The sequence below is a fragment of the Lynx rufus genome, unplaced genomic scaffold (assembly GCF_022079265.1).
Source record: "Lynx rufus isolate CCGP_SWC_20201006 ecotype Redwood Valley unplaced genomic scaffold, mLynRuf1.p SCAF_4, whole genome shotgun sequence".
NCBI lineage: Eukaryota > Metazoa > Chordata > Mammalia > Carnivora > Felidae > Lynx > Lynx rufus.
The window spans coordinates 169592691-169611637 of NW_025814856.1; the positions used below are offsets into that span (position 1 = coordinate 169592691).

Below are 18947 nucleotides of genomic sequence, written 5' to 3' on the forward strand. Positions count from 1 at the left end.
TCATCGCCCGTGACTGCACACGACCAACTCCCTGTAACTGATCGCACACGCGGTCTCCTAGCGGTTCTGCTTCCCTGCCTGAACCTGGGACAGTTAGTGTCCTGGGGAGAAAGGGTGCCATAGTCCAATGACTCGGAGCGAATGAATGAATGTAATTCTTCACTGCAGAACTCTCCGGCATGGTCACGAACCAGCATGCATCACGAACATTCAAAAGGAGGAAAGGAGCAAGTAATGTTTCCCAAACCTACTGGACCACAGACTTTTTTCTTGATGGAGCCACTGATAAGCTCTGTGGGATATGATGTAGAAAGAACGTATGGACTCAGGTCCATGTTCCTCTCCTGGTCCCTCCTTCCAGGCCTGGGCCCCCAGCGGGGCCATTTTAGGTCCTGACCACGAGACGTGCGAATTTCACCCTCCAGGAGCTTCACCCTGACCCTCACCTGACACCAAGGTGTTGTGTTGGCAAGTGGGCCTCCTGTCCAGGCTCCGAGGGCACAGGAAACAGGGCTTTACTGCCGTAGTAGGAACAGGGCATAGTAATGCTAAGCATGCCGATGCAGCTTCCCCCTCTATTTCAAAAATTATAGGGGCGCCCGGGTGGCGCAGTCGGCTAAGCATTCGACTCTTGATTTAGGCTCAGACCATAATCTCACAGTTCATGGGTTCGAGCCCCACGTTGGGCTCTGCGCTCAAATTGCAGAGCCTGCCTGAGATTCTCTTTGTCTCTCTGCCCCTTCCCCGTGCTCCCTCTCTCTCTTAAAAATAAATGCACAGGGGCGCCTGGGTGGCGCAGTCGGTTAAGCGTCCGACTTCAGCCAGGTCACGATCTCGCGGTCCGTGAGTTCGAGCCCCGCGTTGGGCTCTGGGCTGATGGCTCGGAGCCTGGAGCCTGTTTCCGATTCTGTGTCTCCCTCTCTCTCTGCCCCTCCCCCGTTCATGCTCTGTCTCTCTCTGTCCCAAAAATAAATAAACGTTGAAAAAAAAAATTAAAAAAAAATTATATACATAATATAAATTACGTATGTGATAATTATGTGTATAATAATATCTGAGTCATTGTAATGATTTCTATTCTGAAGTTAGCTAACATACAGCGTGGTCTCGGCTTCAGGAGTGGAACCCAGTGACTCATCACTTACATACGACAGCCAGTGCTCATCCCAACACGTGCCCTCCTCACTGCGCATCACCCATCTAGCCCACCCCCCACCCTCCTCTCGCCAGCACCCCTCAGTTTGTTCTCCGTACTTAAGAGTCTCTTAGGGTTTACCTCCCCCTCTGTTTTTATCTTATTTTTCCTTCCCTTCCCCTATGATCATCTAAGTTTCTCAAATTCCACATGAGTGAAATCTTATGATATGCGTCTTTCTCTGTCTACCTGACTTATTTCACTTAGCATATTTTTAAAACTATCTTCTTAGCACCCCTGTGAAGTAAACAGGTAACAGGAAGCTCCTGTATAACAAAAACTTGCATGATGACAGTATTTAGAGGCAAACTGACTTTCTGGGGGTCGATCAGTGGCTGGCTTGCACATGGCTGAGGGGGGCTGGTCCGAGGCCTGGCGTCTCTGTCACGTGACCTGTAGGTGTCTCTCCTACTCTCTGAAGCACCGTCAAACTGCTGTGGTTCCCGGACGCCCGGCAGCATCTAGGGCCACCTCTAGCCCACGAAGGGAACCCCCGCTGGAACCTTCTAGGAGTAAGGCTGCCTGCTCCTAGCCCTCTTCTATCTCAGCACTGGTCCCCCCGATCTAAGAGGCCCATGATCTTTAAGGAGAAGCAAAGCACCTGCTGAACGCTGGGTGCAAAGGCAGCTCGGGCCAGCAGCCCAGGACAGGACAGTTTGGCCCACACCTGCCTACCTGTTCGGGAGAGCTTCTGCAAGGTGGCTGCCAGGTGCTGCAGAACCGCCGGTGACACTTCATAGCGGTGTGTGTCTACTGCTGGAACCTTCTGGCACCTTCCAAACACTCCATCTGTGAGAAAAGGGAAGCAGAGAAGAAAAAGTGACATTTCATTTTCAGAGAGAAGAAAGGCATTACACACATCCTTGCAATATATTCTAATTATGCACTGTGGTGAGGCTTTGGAACACGGCTTTAGAAAGTCATCAAAACACTATCATAAGTCAGAAGCACTTGGAAAGTAATGGTTTATTTAAATAGAAGAGCATGATAAAAAACACAATTCCAAAGGTATAGAGAAAAGGACGTGAATTCAGAGTAGCTGGCATTTTCTCTTCTACTTTCTCATCCCTTCCCCCCTCGCCACCCCCGCCACTCACTTTTTGTAATTTCCTGCCCCTGGCTTTCACCTTTCTGACTTGAAGCTTTGCTTCTGACAGCCCTGTGACAAAAAAGCCAATAGTACTCAGGATCGGTTTTCCAGATGAGAAACAGAACACCCAGGAAATACAAATATGAATTTGTGGAAGCCTGAGGATCGTGGAAGTACCTGCCACGCAGGCTGGCAAACGGGGGCAGATGCGGGAACGGCAGTGAGGCTGCTCAAGGTGCTTCCAGAACAAGAGAGACTAACGGGCACAATTTATCTAGTCTGTTCCATCTGTCTAAAATGACACACTCTGCTCATCAACATCTTTTCAAACCACACCCTCCAGTTAATTTAGGCCCCAGTTAGTCTTTATTCGGCAAATTGTTCACTTTGAAATAAGCTTCCTGTAGGGGGTTCAAACATCCAAATTACTGTCCTTCGTACACACAAAAGACTAATTCAAGGGCCAGGCGGCCATCTGCAGCTTCAGGCCCGGATGGAGGGGGAAACACTTCCCTTATTGTTCACAACAGTCTCACTGCACGAAGTGTAGCCGAGGAAAAGCCTTCAAGTGCAACAAGTTTAATCGTCAGAGACACGTTCGCCCAGTGCCAGGCTGACTCAGTGATTACGGGTCTGATGTCCCATATGTGCTTAAGACGGATGGCGCTCTGTGATCGGCAGAAAATCATCCTAAGTATGGAGAGCATGTCGTGGATTTCTATGGGACTTTGCACAGCAGGGGACACAGCCAGCACAGCTGCTCATTCCGGGCACACCACGGCCATGCAGAAAAGTCAGACCCTTCTGCCGGCCCCGCCCCCCGCACAGGGCTCTACTGGGCACCTCTGCCGGTCACCTCTGTGGGTCACCTCGGCCGTGCGGAGCTCTGCGGGTCACCTCCACCCTATGGCACCGCCCCTCTGTCTGAGTGACTCACTTAACACAACGGCCATCTCCGGCCACAGTGATTCCCAGTCACAGTTCTCTTGGAGGGAGGGTCTCATCTCCCTGCCACTACCCAGTGAGACAGGCAATCTGCTCCACGTGAACACAGACAGCAAGTGTCCCCGTTCTTTTGATTTTGCCTTGTGCGAAGAACCCTGTGCCTGTGGATGGCGTGTTCATGTGGGGAAGGACGAGGGGGCAGGGAGGAGACGGAGGCTAAGAGAAAAGCTAAGAACTCTCTATAATGTACCTGAAACTCTCATTTCACTTTACAAATGGAGTATCTCGAAAGTAGAATTGTAACATGTAGAGACTGGGAGGAGCATTAAGATGGGCTGACCCCACATTTTACAGTTGAGCGTCGTGACCTGCTAAGGTCCTCATCAGTGAAAAATGGCCAAAGACATTTCCTATCTATTTTGGAACATCCCAAGTAAATTAAGTCCCTCTGAAGTATAAATGGCTTCACCCTTGAAAGTTGGTTTGTGCCACACAACGTGGTAAATATATTCTTGGAAAAATAATTATTGGATTTTCTTGAAATGTCTCTCTCGACTATATACTTGAAACACATATATATATAATATAATACATAGTATTTTTGTGCTTTTAAAATTAGGTTTAGTTTTAGCTAGTCATTTGGTTTTAATGATTTAAATGTTGAAACTAAACCAACCATTGATTCTCTTTGCCCCTAGACTACAGCCTTGCTGATGAGGCAGGGCAGAGCTTTCCCCAGTACATTTCTTTAAACTTTATCCTTTAAATAAACTTTATTTTTTTTTCAACCTTTATTTATTTTTGGGACAGAGAGAGACAGAGCATGAACGGGGGAGGGGCAGAGAGAGAGGGAGACACAGCATCGGAAACAGGCTCCAGGCTCTGAGCCATCAGCCCAGAGCCCAACACGGGGCTCGAACTCACAGACTGCGAGATCGTGACCTGGCTGAAGTCGGACGCTTAACCGACTGCGCCACCCAGGCGCCCCTAAACTTTATTTTTTAAAGCAGTTTTAGGTTCACAGCAAAGTTGAAGGGCAGGTACAGAGAGTCCCCATATACCTCCTGCCCTCACATATGCAAACCAACAGCCCCCAGCCTGAGTGGTACATTTGCCACAACCAATGAGCCTACAGTGATGCCTCTTTATCACCCAAAGTCTGTAGTTCACATCAGGGTCATTCTCGGTGTTGTACACCGATGGGTTTGGACAAAAGCACAGCGGCACGTGCTCACCATTATAGTGTCACGCAGGGTAGTGTCACTGCCCTGAAAATCCTCTGTGCTCCCCCTGTTCACCCCTCCACGCCTCTCACCCCTGGCAACCATTGACCATTTTACGGTCTCCAAAGTTGTGTCTTTTCCAGAATGGCATATACAGTTGACCCTTGAACCACACTGGTGTGAACTCTATAGGTCCAATTTATACACAGATTTATTTTTAGCTACACAGTACTGTGCAGACACACGTGTTGGTGTGTGTACATATGTGCATCTACATGTGTGTATACTGTGTGTGCTTGTGTCCACGTGTATGTGTTTGCGTGTGCGTCTACAAGTGTTACGTGCACATGCCTTTGCATGTGTGTTGTGTACACGTGACATGTGTGCTGTGTGTATGTCCATACACGTATACACATAGACAGCCCTGCCATTTGTCTAGCGGCCACACTGTGTGAGAACCCAAGGATACAGCCATTCCAACATCATAAATTCATCTAGGAAACAGATATGTTAATACCTCCCTACCAGAAACCTGATTTCCTTATTTATTTCTCAATAAACAACTTCACTACCTTTTTCTCTGTTTCCTCTGGATGACTGTGTGTACACTCTCATCCACACCTTCTCCTAATTTCCAGCCCCGTAATGCTGTGTATCTGCAGTGCCATCCCCATCCTAAGGAGTGGATTCCGTCCCTGCCCACACTGCTCGGCCTCACCCTCCAACCTCAGGAAACGCACGCCCTGCTCTGATGTCCCCCCTGCTGGACAGGTGGGATAGCGGTGGGACATGCATCCGGGGCAGAAGTGGACACGCAAACTACTCACTTGTAACTGTGGTACAGGCTACAGAGGGACATGCTCCGGGGCAGCACAAAGACGGGGCACTGACCTCATCTGACACATAAAGACCCCAGGAAAGTAGCAGCCGGTTGGGCTCCAACATTTACAGAAAGGGGCTGCCTACCTAGGGCTGGCAGGGACATCTAGGCAGGGGAGCAGGCTCTGTGGAGGACAGGAAGCGTCCGGTCGCTAGAGCTCTGGGACCAAGGCACTGAGCTCCCAGATGCGGAGCGAGTCAGCGGTGCGTGCAGAGCCTGAGGGCACGGAGAGGTTCAGCCCTTCTCCAGGAGCTTCTGGCACCTTCCAGGCAGGTTTTGCATTTTGCCAGGAGCCAAGGGGTGAGCTGCCTGTCCAGGGGAGGGTGGCTCAGCGAGGAGGGTCACCATAGAAGTAAGAGAGCAGGACAGATCCACAGTCTTTTCAGAAGTGAACCCGTAGGACACCAATGCCACCCAGCTGTAGGCCAGCCCCTTCCACGAGTCCACGGCACAGAAAGCCTCTGGGGTTCAAGGAAATATTCCGAGGGACATCCCATGGAACATGTGTTTTTCCAAAGCAGAAACAAAGCTGTCTTGCTGCCAGCTGGGAGAGGTGACCCAATGGCCCCCAATCAAGTGACACTGCATCCTTCCATGGGGAGGCCACCTCCCAGACCTCTGTGGGCAGTAACCACAGCAACCACAGAATCATGGACTGTGCTTAAAATCCCCAAACTTGCTGACGGCTGTCCCCAAGACCAAATTTCTGAGATGACAATCCCCCTCCTCATTTTGCAGAGCAGAAGACTGGGTCTCCACTGCTTCAGGAAACCAGAGACTACACGCTTTTAAACAGAAAAACAAGGGATGTTTGCAATCCTCGGAAAATAGCTGCTGCTGTCCCAGCTGAGTGTCACTGACCAGACGGCCAACTACAACTGGGCAGTGGGTTTCTCCTGTTAGAAAGAGAGACCTTGATGATTTCTTTGCTGGGTTTTTTTTTTTTTTTTTGAAGAATGTGAAAAAAACAGCTTGTTCATAATGTCTGTGCCTTTGTTTTAACCAGTATTCCTTGGAGCATTATTCCCACAGGAAGAAGTCATTTTCACTCATCAACATCACTGTCCCCTGAACACTGATGCAGGCCTGTGGCTGTGCCCTCCTCCTGGACCGGCGTTCCAGAATTCACTACTCCCTCGGTCTGTGGGGCTGTGCATGTCCCCAGGCTGCATAGGACACACGTGTGCACACCTGTGTGCACACACATCTCCACATCCCTCTGGCACTGACATTCTCCTCTCACCTCCAGGCACCATGGGCTCCTGGAAGGCAGGCACCAGAGCTACGCCTCTTAGAGCTCCCATATCTGACACTACTCTGCACCCGCTGTAGGTTCAATAAATATTTGTGACCGATTAACTGGTGTTTTTCCACTTGCCTGAAAAAAAAGCTGAGTGGCGCCTGAGCAGCTCAGTCGGTTAAGCGTCTCAATTTCAGCTCAGGTCATGATCTCACAGTTTATGGGTTCGAGTCCCGTGTCAGCCTCTGTGCTGATAGTGTGGAGTCTGCCTGGGAGTCTCTCTCCCTCTCCCGCTCTGCCTTTCCCCTGCTCGCTCTCGCTCTCTCAAAACAAAGAAACACTTTTGAAAAGCTGAGATGCCCACAGAAATGTATACCACCATCAACTAGAATCCTAATTCGCTGGAACTCACACTGATTTAGAAGTGCACAAGTCCCAGCACATGACCCGGCTGGAGGCAGGACCAGGGATCGCTGAGAACAAACCCAGGGGGCTCGTGGTGGAGCCCGCAGATGAGGGGGTGCTCCTCCGTGCTCTCAGCAAACACGGCACCTCCTTCCCCTCTAACTCCGCGCAGGCTCAGAGCACTGGTCCTCCCCCAGCTCATCCATCCCCAGCCTCACACGTGGAGGACCTCTGCTCTGGGGAAGGCATGTTCATGTTCAGAGATGCTGGCCTTTACTCTCAGGATGCTGTGGCTCTGGGGACTGCAGAGGGCAGGCCTCTCAGAGAATGAGCCAGACCAGCAGGTCAGACTACCACGCGGCTGTGGGCTTGAGCGGGTGGGCTTAGGTCTCTCTTGGAGAGAACCATCTCTGCTCAGCGCCCGTCACGCAACTCACCTCAGGCTTGCGTTAAAGGGCATCCTGAAAAAAAGCCTGTGGAGTCTACATTGTACACCTGCTGAGAAACGTCCCTCATAGCATCGTCAGTGTCTCTTCGTAAAGGCCCAGACAGGGGAGGAATCCCCCAGACCCCAGGACAGGACCCACCCACCCTCTACCTTCTACCCTCTTGTTGGTCACCGGCTGTTCTCGTCACATCTCTGATCTTGTTGTGCAGGCTCTGGCGGTATTTTTTTTTAAGGAAGTAACCATTTTCTTTGCACCCATCATATTCAATCCTCTCTTATTTTTCTGTCTGTCCCTGTTTTTTATTTTTTTATGCATCTTTTTTACATTTCTTCATTATTTCTTTGGGAAGAGATAATGGGACTAGGTAATTCACAAACACAATGTGATCACCTTATTTAGATTTTCAGAGTGGGATAATTAGTTTAGGGCACGTTTAGAAATTATTGCAAAGCACATACCTGTTCAATAATTTGTGTAAATAGTTTATTCATGTAAATAATATGCATGTGCAAACGTATTATCTTTGTTCGCTGGAAACCCTAAGAACAATATTCTTGATTTTGGAGCTAGAAGGGATCGGCAGAAAAGGTGTCACAGTTATAAAGTCTTTGCAAGTGAGGGTGTGCCAGAGGTGGCATTAAAATAATTATGGGGCAGGAGAGAAACATACAGTAAATCATCCGTATGCAGAATCTCCTTGCAGGGGTAAAAACAAGAGCTTTCAGGAGGTCTAGCCCAGGGATCAGCTTGCCTCTTTCCATAATCATAGAAACAATGGCCTGTGACATACATTTAGTTTCTCAAAATACTGCATACAGTAAACAATAAATGCATTCATGCACCTTGTGAAATGGCTGGTCAACCCTACGGGACAAAAGGAACAGGGGTCTGTCTAAAGCAGCTCCCGGGGGCTTGCAGGGGAAACACAGGAAGTGGTAAGGGGTTTGACCACAAGGCCCTCCTGGGACGTTCCAGGAATTTAACCCAGTGCTCAGAAACGGCACACAGGCTCAGAGAGATGTGTTTTGGGGCACCCAGTCCCTGAGCCCACGGTGGGTGTACCTGCTGTATCTGAGCACCCATAAGCTGCCATCTAGGAAGTACATTACATTTTGTAAAACGGGTTCTGGTTCACCCGCACCCTGCATCAAACTTGGCACCGAGGTGGCAGCAGGATGAAGCAGCAACAGCGACCCCTGGTGGTCACCTCCCCACAGCACAGGATCCTCACAGGGACAGTTGGTGGGGGAGCTCCTGGGAAGCCCAGACAGGCCAAAAACCATATCCACAGAGCTGCCTGGACCCTAGTTTGGAGATGGTGCTGGTGTTCCCCAGGGAGGCAGGGCAGTCAGTGACATGCACATGTAGACACCCACACAAGCTCGCATGCTTGCACACACATGTGCACAGACTTCTACACCCATCCATGCACACTGGGGACTGCCTGGCCACAACCAGGCCAAGGGACACCCCCCCCTCACTTGCAGACAGATGCCTGCACCCACCTTTCAGGCAGGCTAGCGTAAAAGCCCCGCCCTCCAGTGTCATGCTGTTCCAAGCTAAAGCACCCTTTCCTTTTTTCTGGCCTCCCCTCTGTTGTCCTGTAGGACCCTAATCTCTCTCCCCTCCTCCCAAGGTAGAAGCTTATCCTCCCCCCACCATGCTGTTCAGGGTGTCCACAGGCCATGTAGGAAGGACCTGCCCCATCAGACCCCAGGGACGCCTCTGTGCACAGCATGGCCGGGGACAGACAGAGGGGCCGGCTGTCCGGAAGCTGCGAGTCAGCCTCGGTCCTCAAGCTCGGGAGTGACGACGCTCTGCCACCCCTTCTGTGAATACTGGGGACCAACTTCTCCCATCGCCTGAGGAGTGTGGTACGGTCTGGGAAGGTAAATGTGGCTCATAAGCCCCAGGCTGGTAGCCAGGCTGGGCAGTGGGTGAACAGTGAAGACGGCAATAAGAATAAATAAAACCGGTCCCGTCACTGCCACTGAGCGCTTATGCCCCAAGCACTTTCCTAAGCCTTTTATGTGCAAGAACTCTAAACCCCCGTCACACTCTGATGAAACACCACCATCCCATTTTGCACCAGCTGGAAACTGAGGCAGAGAGAGGCAGGAGCCCAAGGTCTCAAACCCAACAGCGTGCATCCGTGACGCCTGCGAGCCCTGCCTGGCCTCTTCCGTCATGTTCCCCTTCGCCTTCTGGCCGTCATCACCCTGAGCATTAGCTTTCCTTTCTGTACACATGTCCCAGTTTCTGACGTAGAAAATAGTTACACTGCAGTGATGGAATGTCTTGTTCTGAAACTCATTAACAAAATTCCCTGGGTCCCCTGTTTGTCAACTCTGGATGTAAGAGCTAACGTGTTTACATGCAGTTATGATGTGCCAGTACCACTCCTACACACGCAACTCAGTTAATCCCAGGACAACCTGCCATGGTCTCAACTGTCATGGTCTCCTTTCACTGTTGGGAAAACGAGGGCCCAGAGAGGTTGTGTGACCTGCCGAGGTCACACAGTAAATGGCAGGCCGGCCTAGAGTCTGCACATCCTTTATTACTAACATGCCGTCACTTGTGCAGCTGTGACGGCACCAGGCCAGGGCAGGGGAAGCCAAACCAGGTATCTTCACCGTTTTGGTCACCTGAGCCCACATCGGAAGAAAAGAAAGAAACAACCACTGGGAGTTTGAGGAGGGAGGGAGACGGACCAGCACATGGCTGTTTGCAGCCAACAGATACCAGCAACAGATTTAATGTTTATTTGTTTTGTTTTTGTTTTTTTTTTTGAGAGACAGCAAGTGAGCACAAGAGCAGGGGAGGGGCAGAGAGAGAGGGAGACACAGAATCCCAAGCAGGCTCCAGGCTCCGAGCTGTCAGCACGGAGCCCGACGCAGAGCTCCAACTCCATGAACCGTGAGATAATGACCTGAGCTGAAGTCGGACGTTTAACCGACTAAGCCACCCAGGTGCCCCTACAGCAACAGTTTGGAGTCTGCACCACGACAAGCCACCCACAGCCACAGGCAGAGTCCAGGGCCCTTCCAAAGGCTGTGCCATCCCTACACTGGCCATGGGGTTGGCGCCCACCTGCCTCCCAGAGCTCCTTCCGGTAGCCCGGAGCCCAGGTGCACAATGGGGACGGGCGTGAGCAGGAGATTCTGACTTTTGGCAACTGTGAACTACCCTGATTAGATCCACAGACCATGCTGGGGCTGCCCCTTCAGACACTCAAGCCGGCCCTGCTTGCTCAGACACGGGGGTCCGCCCACGCACAGCTTGGACACTCCCAGTCCTGCTCGAGGCTGACGGGACACAAGGGGCAGGAACACTCCCAGTCCCGCTCGAGGCTGACGGGACACAAGGGGCAGGAACACTCCCAGTCCCGCTCGAGGCTGACGGGACACAAGGGGCAGGAACACTCCCAGTCCCGCTCGAGGCTGACGGGACACAAGGGGCAGGAACACTCCCAGTCCCGCTCGAGGCTGACGGGACACAAGGGGCAGGAACACTCCCAGTCCCGCTCGAGGCTGACGGGACACAAGGGGCAGGAACACTCCCAGTCCCGCTCGAGGCTGACGGGACACAAGGGGCAGGAACACTCCCAGTCCCGCTCGAGGCTGACGGGACACAAGGGGCAGGAACACTCCCAGTCCCGCTCGAGGCTGACGGGACACAAGGGGCAGGAACACTCCCAGTCCCGCTCGAGGCTGACGGGACACAAGGGGCAGGAACACTCCCAGTCCTGCTCGAGGCTGACGGGACACAAGGGGCAGGAACACTCTTCGCTGCTCAGCTGCCTCCATGTTTCCCAGTGAGATCAATTCAAAGGCAAAGCGCCTGATAGTTACCATGTATCACAAATGTGCCCACAATGTCAGAGTTCTGGAGAGGAAAGGTGGTACTGGCTGCACGACGATGCTAGTGTCCTTACTGCCACTGAATTGTACACTTAATAAGGGTTACCATGGGGGCCCTGGGTGGCTCAGTCGGTTAAGCGTCCGACTTCGGCTCAGGTCATGATCTCACAGTTCGTGGGTTCAAGCCCCGCATCGGGCTCACTGCTGACAGCTCGGAGCCTGGAGCCTGCTTCAGAATCTGTGTCTCCTCTCTCTCTCTCTCTCTCTCTCCGCCCCTCCCCCACTTGCACTCTTTCTCTCAAAAATAAATAAACATTAAAAAAAAAAGCTTAACATGGCAAATTTTAAATTATATATATTTTCCCTCAGTTTAAAAATTTAACAAAGAGCAATTTAAAAATAAAAGAATACAACAAAGCAGGGCACTCTCAGCGAGCAATGAGGATGTGGATAGATGTTAACGGTGTCCCGCGAGGCAGGGGCCATCTCCACCGGGAGGTGGGAGAGGAGCTGCATGGACTCCTGAGGTCGGTTACAGCTGCTGCTGGGGTCACAACACAGTCACGTTTGGGTGACGGGTTTTCATTGGGGCACATGGGCACTTCCGGTCATCAGAATTAGTTCAACTTTCATTTAGTCCAGACCAGTGAGCATTCATCTGGCGCCCACTCTGTCCACAAGCCAGGCCCAGCCGTTTGGATTCAGGGAAACACCACCCCCTCACATCTGATGAGACACACACGGGCATCAAGAGGTCACCAGGACCTGAGTTCCTGGAAGCAAAGGCCCAGAGACAGGCCTGGTCTGCTAGAGAAAGTCAACGCTGATCAGGGAGGGCTTTCTGGAGGAGGCAAGGCCAGGGTGCTCTACTATCGCTGTCCAGCTGAGGATGGCTGTGAGGCCCGGACCTCGGGGTCTCCTGACCGCTCTTCCACACCTGCATGGGAGGAGCCATCGGTCTGCGGGGGAGGGGGCTTCTAGCAGGCACGAGGCTGTCTTCAGAACTGCAAGTACCTGGAAAGCACGAGGTCAGGCTGCCTTGCTACAAGGCCTCTTGGTTCCACAGGGGAGCGGTGGCTCCAGTCACAGTGAGGTAGGGCCGTTTCGTGCCCACCCCTCAACAAGTGCACCCCCTCCCATCAACATGCTTACACATCACATTGTTAAGTAACTGCTCGCAACACTGTGCATCTGGGTTTTGAACACAAATTACACTACCTGGAATTTAATACAAGAAACTCTTTGGAGTGTTGGTTGAAATGTCACACAAGAATTTGGAATTGCATACACATGTGGGAAACCAGACTCTGCTAGCTCTAGGATAAGTAAAAGTGAAAACCAGAGAGTCCCCAGATAGAATCCACCCAGAAAGAGAAGGAGAGGCTGTGCTGCCGGCAGCGACACTTTCCTTTTTCCTTAACTTCAGCACAAACGACAAGCCGAAGGCTCACAGCTGGGATGCACAGAGTGGACGCCAGTGGCATTTGCGAGGCGCTGGGGAGAAGAGAACCCACAGGAATCTGAGACTCCGCTGGTGAGAAGTCACGTGCCTGCTTCGTGCCAGGGCCTTACTGGAATCGTCCTTCCCTCAAACACCCCTCTGTTCACCAGTGTCTTCTGTCAGCCAATGGATCGTGCTGAAGTGACACAGGAACCCACAAACCCACGGAAGACACCGTCTCCTGGTCTCAGGCCTGAGCTGGGTTGTGCCTTATCAGCTCCCACACCTGTCCATTTCAGAAGGTCACAGGGCCAGAGCCCAGGACTCTGTCAACAAAGGTGCACAGCCAAGTGGACCCGGGCGTTCTGTGCCTCCCTGAGAAAGTCCCGGGACAGGACAGGCCCCAGAAGGCACCGGTCTGCAGGGGCCAGGAGGCCCCAGAAGGTACCAGTCTGCAGGGGGCAGGAGGCCCGGCTGAAGGTAAACTCTGGCCTGCTGAGCCGCTTGCTTACCTGACCCACACAGGCCAAGACTTCTGTCCGCTCCACGTGGGTGCTGGCTGCCCGGCCCCTCTCCCAGCGTGGCCCTCGGCTCACTGGACTGCCGGTGCCCCTCTCACATGTGAACGCTGGGACCTGGCTCTGGAGACCCCTTCAGACAGCAATCAAACCCATTGGAATCAGCCTCCAGAACTCACACGTATCTCAGGGATGGTCTGCTGCACCACCCAGGAGCCTTCATATCCAGTGCTTTAAACTCAGGCCGGGGAGACAGCCAGGAGCCCCAGGAGGGGGACGTTCAGCGTTGAGAAGAGGAGCTGTGCGTGCTTCCCAGCCCCGAGCAGGTGTCTGAAGGCGCTTCTCGCACTGACCCCACAGTCTGCTGTGATGCGCTGCAGCCGCCCCTGGAACGGCTCCTTCTCCTTCTGCAGCGCGTTTAGGTCTGCACACCTAGCAGGATTAGGTCTACACGACACCACCACTCATGCACCGCTGCATTTTAACTTCTTGTTGACCTCTGACCCCTGAAGAGGAGGCCTGACAGCTGCAGGGTTTGGAGCACTCAGATAGGAAGTCCTGGGCCCCAGAGCTTTTCCAGGGGGAGAGGCTGGGGTGGGCTGGTGTCGGTAATCCCCGGCACAATGTTGGTCAGCAAAAACAGATCACACTGAGCCTTAAAACAGCCTTTCCTGAAAAGAAAGCTCGCCTCTTAAGATCACCGCCTAGGTGAGCACAGCAATAGATTTTCCAATGGACACATTAACCTTCCTGACTGCTTTCCACCATCTCGGGCCATGTGGCTCTGCCAGTCCTCTGCTCTGTTCCTGAAACGGATGGACCCGGCCCGGCCACCTCCGGGACACTCATCCCGAGGCCCTGAGAGCAGGTGAGCAAATCACACCTTGTGATTTCAGAATAGACAGGGTTTTTGCTGGGAGCTGAAGAGAATGATAGCGTGTATTTTATTCAGGCCCTTGTGCTTCATAGACAAGAAAATTAAGGCAGCGAGGGATCGGACAGCCCACTGGGGGTTGCCCCCATACCCCCGCTCCCCACCAAGACAACGCCCGTGGCCACCATGCCCGCTCTGGCCCTGCCAGGATATTCTAGCATCCACAGTTTCCTTCAATAGAAACAACACAATAAAACGTGAGGCCGGAGTCAAAAGATAACACGTTGCGTTGGGCTGCGTAAACAATCCTAAAAAGATCCTGGCTGGACATTATTCACTTTCTAAGTACAACGTTGAAGCAGCTGCAGGGTTGGGAGCAGCAGCAGCGCCGGAGCAACGTCGGGCAGTCTGGGCTCTCAGGTGCTGAGACTTCTCCCATGAAACAGAAAGCACCTTCCGGAGACTGGCCTGGAGGAGCCCGGCTCTGCGGCCACCGGATGAGGTGACCTTCACCTGCTGCTGAGCCCCCCTAGTCTTGGGGGGTTGGGTGTTTGTCTGGTTTGGTTGTTCGTGAAAATTACAGGCCGGAGCCAGATAATCTGAACACGCTTCCGGCTTTAAAACCCAGAGGTCGGTGCCTGTTGGTAGGAAGATGCTCCCCCAAGCAGTGGGACCCTGAGGGATTTCATCGACGCGAAAGGCAGTTTACTGGGAGAAAGACGCAGTTGCGGGATGAAAAAGCACAACCTAAACCACCAACGCGTGTGCCATTTGCACAGCTCTGCTGCAGGCAGGTGCTGTCCTCGCTTGTGGTGACTCTGTCCCAAAGGCGAGGGTTAATTCTGGTTCTCTGCCCTTGACCCAGACTGGACAGACACATTGGCCCTGCTCTGGGGATTTCAGCACCGTTGTCCCTTCTTTTCCTGGACATGACGGAGGGACCCTGCCTCCGAGAATGAGCTGAGCGGGCTCCTTGCTTCCTGTCAGGGGAGCTATGGCCGATCCGGACCTCCAGGTCCTGGCCACACTCAAGCATCCCCAGGAAGTCGGGCTCTCTGGACAGGGACCTGGCTGGGGATGGGGGACCACCCGAGGCCGGCGTGAGGGCACTCGGCAAACCTCACTGTCGAGAGCTCAGACCCCACCCAAATCTCCGCGGGCTGTCATGTTTGGTGCAGTCGGCTGTGGGTCCAAAGATAAGCAGCAGGGAAGGAAAAAAAGGCAGTTTATCTGTGGCAGCTAATCTCCCCATCAGCAGCCCTCTGCTCCAGCCCGTTGCCAAGTAACGGAGGCCGCTCCTCTTATCAGCCTGGAACGTTCCATTGACTATTCAGACAAGAATAGAAAGGCCTGGCACTGAGGGCTGTAAGCAGCACTGAACGAAAATGGCACATTATGTGGGATGAGGGAAAAGGGAATCTGTTAGCCCTCATCTTATCTGGATGGTGACAGTTACTCAAAAACAGCCATCCATCACTCGCCTCTGCACCCATTCTTATTCCAGCAACTGGAGAGCCCCTTGCCCGCTTTCCAGAGGGGGGGTGGGGGTGGGAGGGGGCAGGGGACAGAGGGAGACAGAAAGAGCAGGAGAGAGGAGAGTCGGGGAGAGGGAGGGAGCCGAGGGCCCTTGTTCCTCAACCCGGTTTACTCTGGGCGCCCCCCCTCCTCTCCTTCCTTCTCTCCCCTGGCCCAGGCCCCTCCACTCTCACACCTGAGGTAGCTCCTCACAGTGGAAGGTCCCACCTTCCGAATTACCCAAAAAATGTGCGCCCCAGCCCAGGGGAGGAACACAGCTGAGCCCCCAGCAGACGGGGAACACCCAGCGCCTTGAGACTGGCTAACCCACAGGGCCTGCTCCTGCCATGAGCCTCCGAAGGACGCCCCCAACTACTTGTCAACCGACCCAAGACCCTCTCCCCACTTCATCCCCAGCTCTGTTCTCAAGCTGGCAGAAACAGAAACAGCAGGACCTGAGTGGGCTAGGGGAGGGGCTAGCGGAGGTGCAAGGAGAAGCCGCGGGCCCCGGGGCGGGGGGTAACGGCGTCAGTAGCGCCTCCTTAGACGGGGGCTGCACGGCCACCAGCCTGCCCACAAGAGCGGCCCCCAGGCCCGAGCCCCGCAGCACCGGCCTGTGCTCTGGCCCACAGGGAGCCTGGTCCTCCGCCTGTTGGTCAGATGGTGATGCAAGCACAGGACACCCCCTGCCACACAGACCCAGCATGGCCTAGCGAGCCTGTGCGCTCTCAGTGGAAGCAGCCGGACACGTGTGCCTGGAGAGTGGCATCAGAGGCATCAGAGACGCCCGCGTGCCCGCCAGCACCAAGGAAACACGGCCCACCGAATCCAGGACATGCCGAGGGTTGCCCAGACAGCCAACATTCAGGTGCTGGAGCTCCTCGGCCACTCCGCTTCCCCAGCAGCGTGCGGGCCCACTGGGGGTGCAGAGGGGAGACCACGATGGGCGTACAGGAGATCCCCCACTCTGTTCACCTCCTCCACCTCCCCGCCGGCCAGAGAGCCAACGGTTCTGAATGCCTTTTCTAAAGGTCATCTTCTAAACAGCACAGATGCCTTTGTTTCCTTTCCCCCATCACATGATTGTTAGAAAAACAGACACTTCAGGGGCGCCTGGGTGGCTGAGCCGGTTAAGCATCCGACTTAGGCTCAAGTCATGATCTCGTGGTTCATGGGTTCGAGCCCTTCATTGGGCTCTATGCTGACAGCCCAGAGCCTAGAACCTGGTTCAGATTCTCTCTCTCTCTCTCTCCCTCTCTCTCTCTCTCTCTCTCTGCCCCTTCCCCGCTTGCATTCTGTCTCTTTCAAAAGTAAATAAACATTAAAAAAGAAAAAGAAAAAAGAGAAACATAAACTTCAGAGAGAGAGAGTCCAAAGAGAGACGTGAACTTGGAAGTTTTAGTATTCAAAATATTGAACAAACTGAGGGTTGATGGGGGTGGGGGGAGACAGGAAAGTGGGTGATGGGCATTGAGGAGGGCACTTGTTGGGATGAGCACTGGGTGTTGTATGGAAACTAATTTGTCAGTAAATTATATTAAAAAATATTAACTTATCCTATAGGAAATTCAATTCTGTACAAAGTACACTTGTGTGTTTAAAATAAATTTTAACTACTAGGAATAACTACTGCTATCTGGAGTCCAAGCAGATTTTCAGCCATCACTGTCCTGATCACCCAGTTCCAGGGGCCTGATCCATCCCTCAGCATGTGGTGGCTGGGAACACAGAGGACCTGCTTGTCCCTCTCACTCTCCTCTGCCTTCAACCCCCCCACCCACCCACCCTCCCTGTGCCCAGTGAACCCTGCATTCTGCAATCATCCAATTGCCCATCTGTCTCCTTCCAGTAGGGAAGGGTGGGTCCCACTTCCTGCAGTGCTTGGCCTATGGAAATGATTTTTGTAAGAATTTACCAAAATCTAAAGCAGGGATTTGAAGAGATATTTGAAAACCTATGTTCACAGCAGCCTCATTCACAGAAGTCAGGTGGTAGAAACGACCCAAATGTCCATCGCCAGATGGATGGATGAACAAATGTGGTATAGATGTACAACAGAGAAGCATTCCGCCTTGAAAAGGAGGGAAATCCTGACACCCGCTATAGCATGACGAACCTGGAGGACATCATGCTCATTATGTGAGCAAAGCCAGTCACAGAAGGACAACTGCCCTGTGATTCTACTTCTGTGAGGTCCCTGGAGCCGCCAGATCCATAGCGACAGAGAGTAGAGGGTGGGCGCTGGGGAAGGGGGATGGGGAGTTAGTGTCTAATGGGGACAGAGTCTCAGTTTGGGAAGATGGAAAGTTCTGGAAACGGTGGTGGTGATGGTTGCACAACAATGTGAATGCACTTAATGGCACTGAACACTGCACTTAAAACTGGTTAAGATGGGGGAGGGGGGCATCTGGGTGGCTCAGCAGGTTAAGTGTTCAACTCCAGATTTCAGCTCAGGTCAGGATCTCATAGTTCGTGGGATCGCGCTCCACATCAGGCTCCGCACTGACAGTGTAGAACTTGCTTGGGATTCTCTCTCTCCCTCCTTCTCTCTCTGTCCTTCTCCCCCTCCCTCTCTCTAAGTAAATAAACTTTTAAAAAATGGTTAAGGTGGTAAATTTGCTATGTGTATTTTACTACAATTTTTTAAGAGTGATAAAAAATTTGGTGGATGAATAAGAAACCGAATAGAAGAGATGTGCCCCCACTTCAGGAACAGCGATGGGAAGAAAGGCCTGTAAACTCAGTGGGCCATAATATTTAAGGCAAAGCGATGGGAAGGCTCTCTCAGTGCAGCTATCCCTCAGAACCCCGCAGTCCGGGACCCCAACAATCCAAAGTGGTCCATGCACAGGTTGAAATACATTCTCAATACCCAATAATTTCATTAGAAATAAACATATCCAGTAGAAGAGCTCATCACTTAACTTTAAAAATATCTTGGTTTCCAATCTGGATAGATCAGCCTTTGGGGGGAAATGAGTTCTTTAATAGTGGATTTACAAAACAATTTAATTTGGTTTCATGTTGGCCAAGAGATCTTTGGTGAGGCTAACCACCAGGAACAAAAAGAACACCTTCCAAGCCCTGCCAGACACACCAGGTGAACTTTCTGATGAAGGGGCCAGCTGGAACCATGGAAACCTTCTTCTCCAGATCAAGGTCAAGGAGAGCCACAGTCCTCACATGCCTTCAAGTGTTTCTATCGAAAGGCCCAGTTTCAGCAACCCTCTAGGTTGTTTTCTCAAAGACCACAAAAAAGAATGATTCCTGTAAACCAACATGGATCATCCTTAATTACCGCACTGCAGC

The 18947-nt window shown here is 52.4% G+C and overlaps 1 protein-coding gene across 5 annotated transcripts in view; it reads right to left on the reverse strand.

Annotated features, from left to right (window-relative positions):
- Positions 1 to 18947, reverse strand: part of PTPRN2 (protein tyrosine phosphatase receptor type N2) — a 766821-nt gene that overhangs the window by 583841 nt on the left and 164033 nt on the right. For all 5 annotated transcript variants that reach the window (XM_047094888.1, XM_047094886.1, XM_047094889.1 and 2 more), the window contains one exon: positions 1871 to 1984. In XM_047094888.1, coding sequence (XP_046950844.1) covers positions 1871 to 1984 — 114 coding nt within the window. The remainder of the gene's footprint in view (positions 1 to 1870; positions 1985 to 18947) is intronic.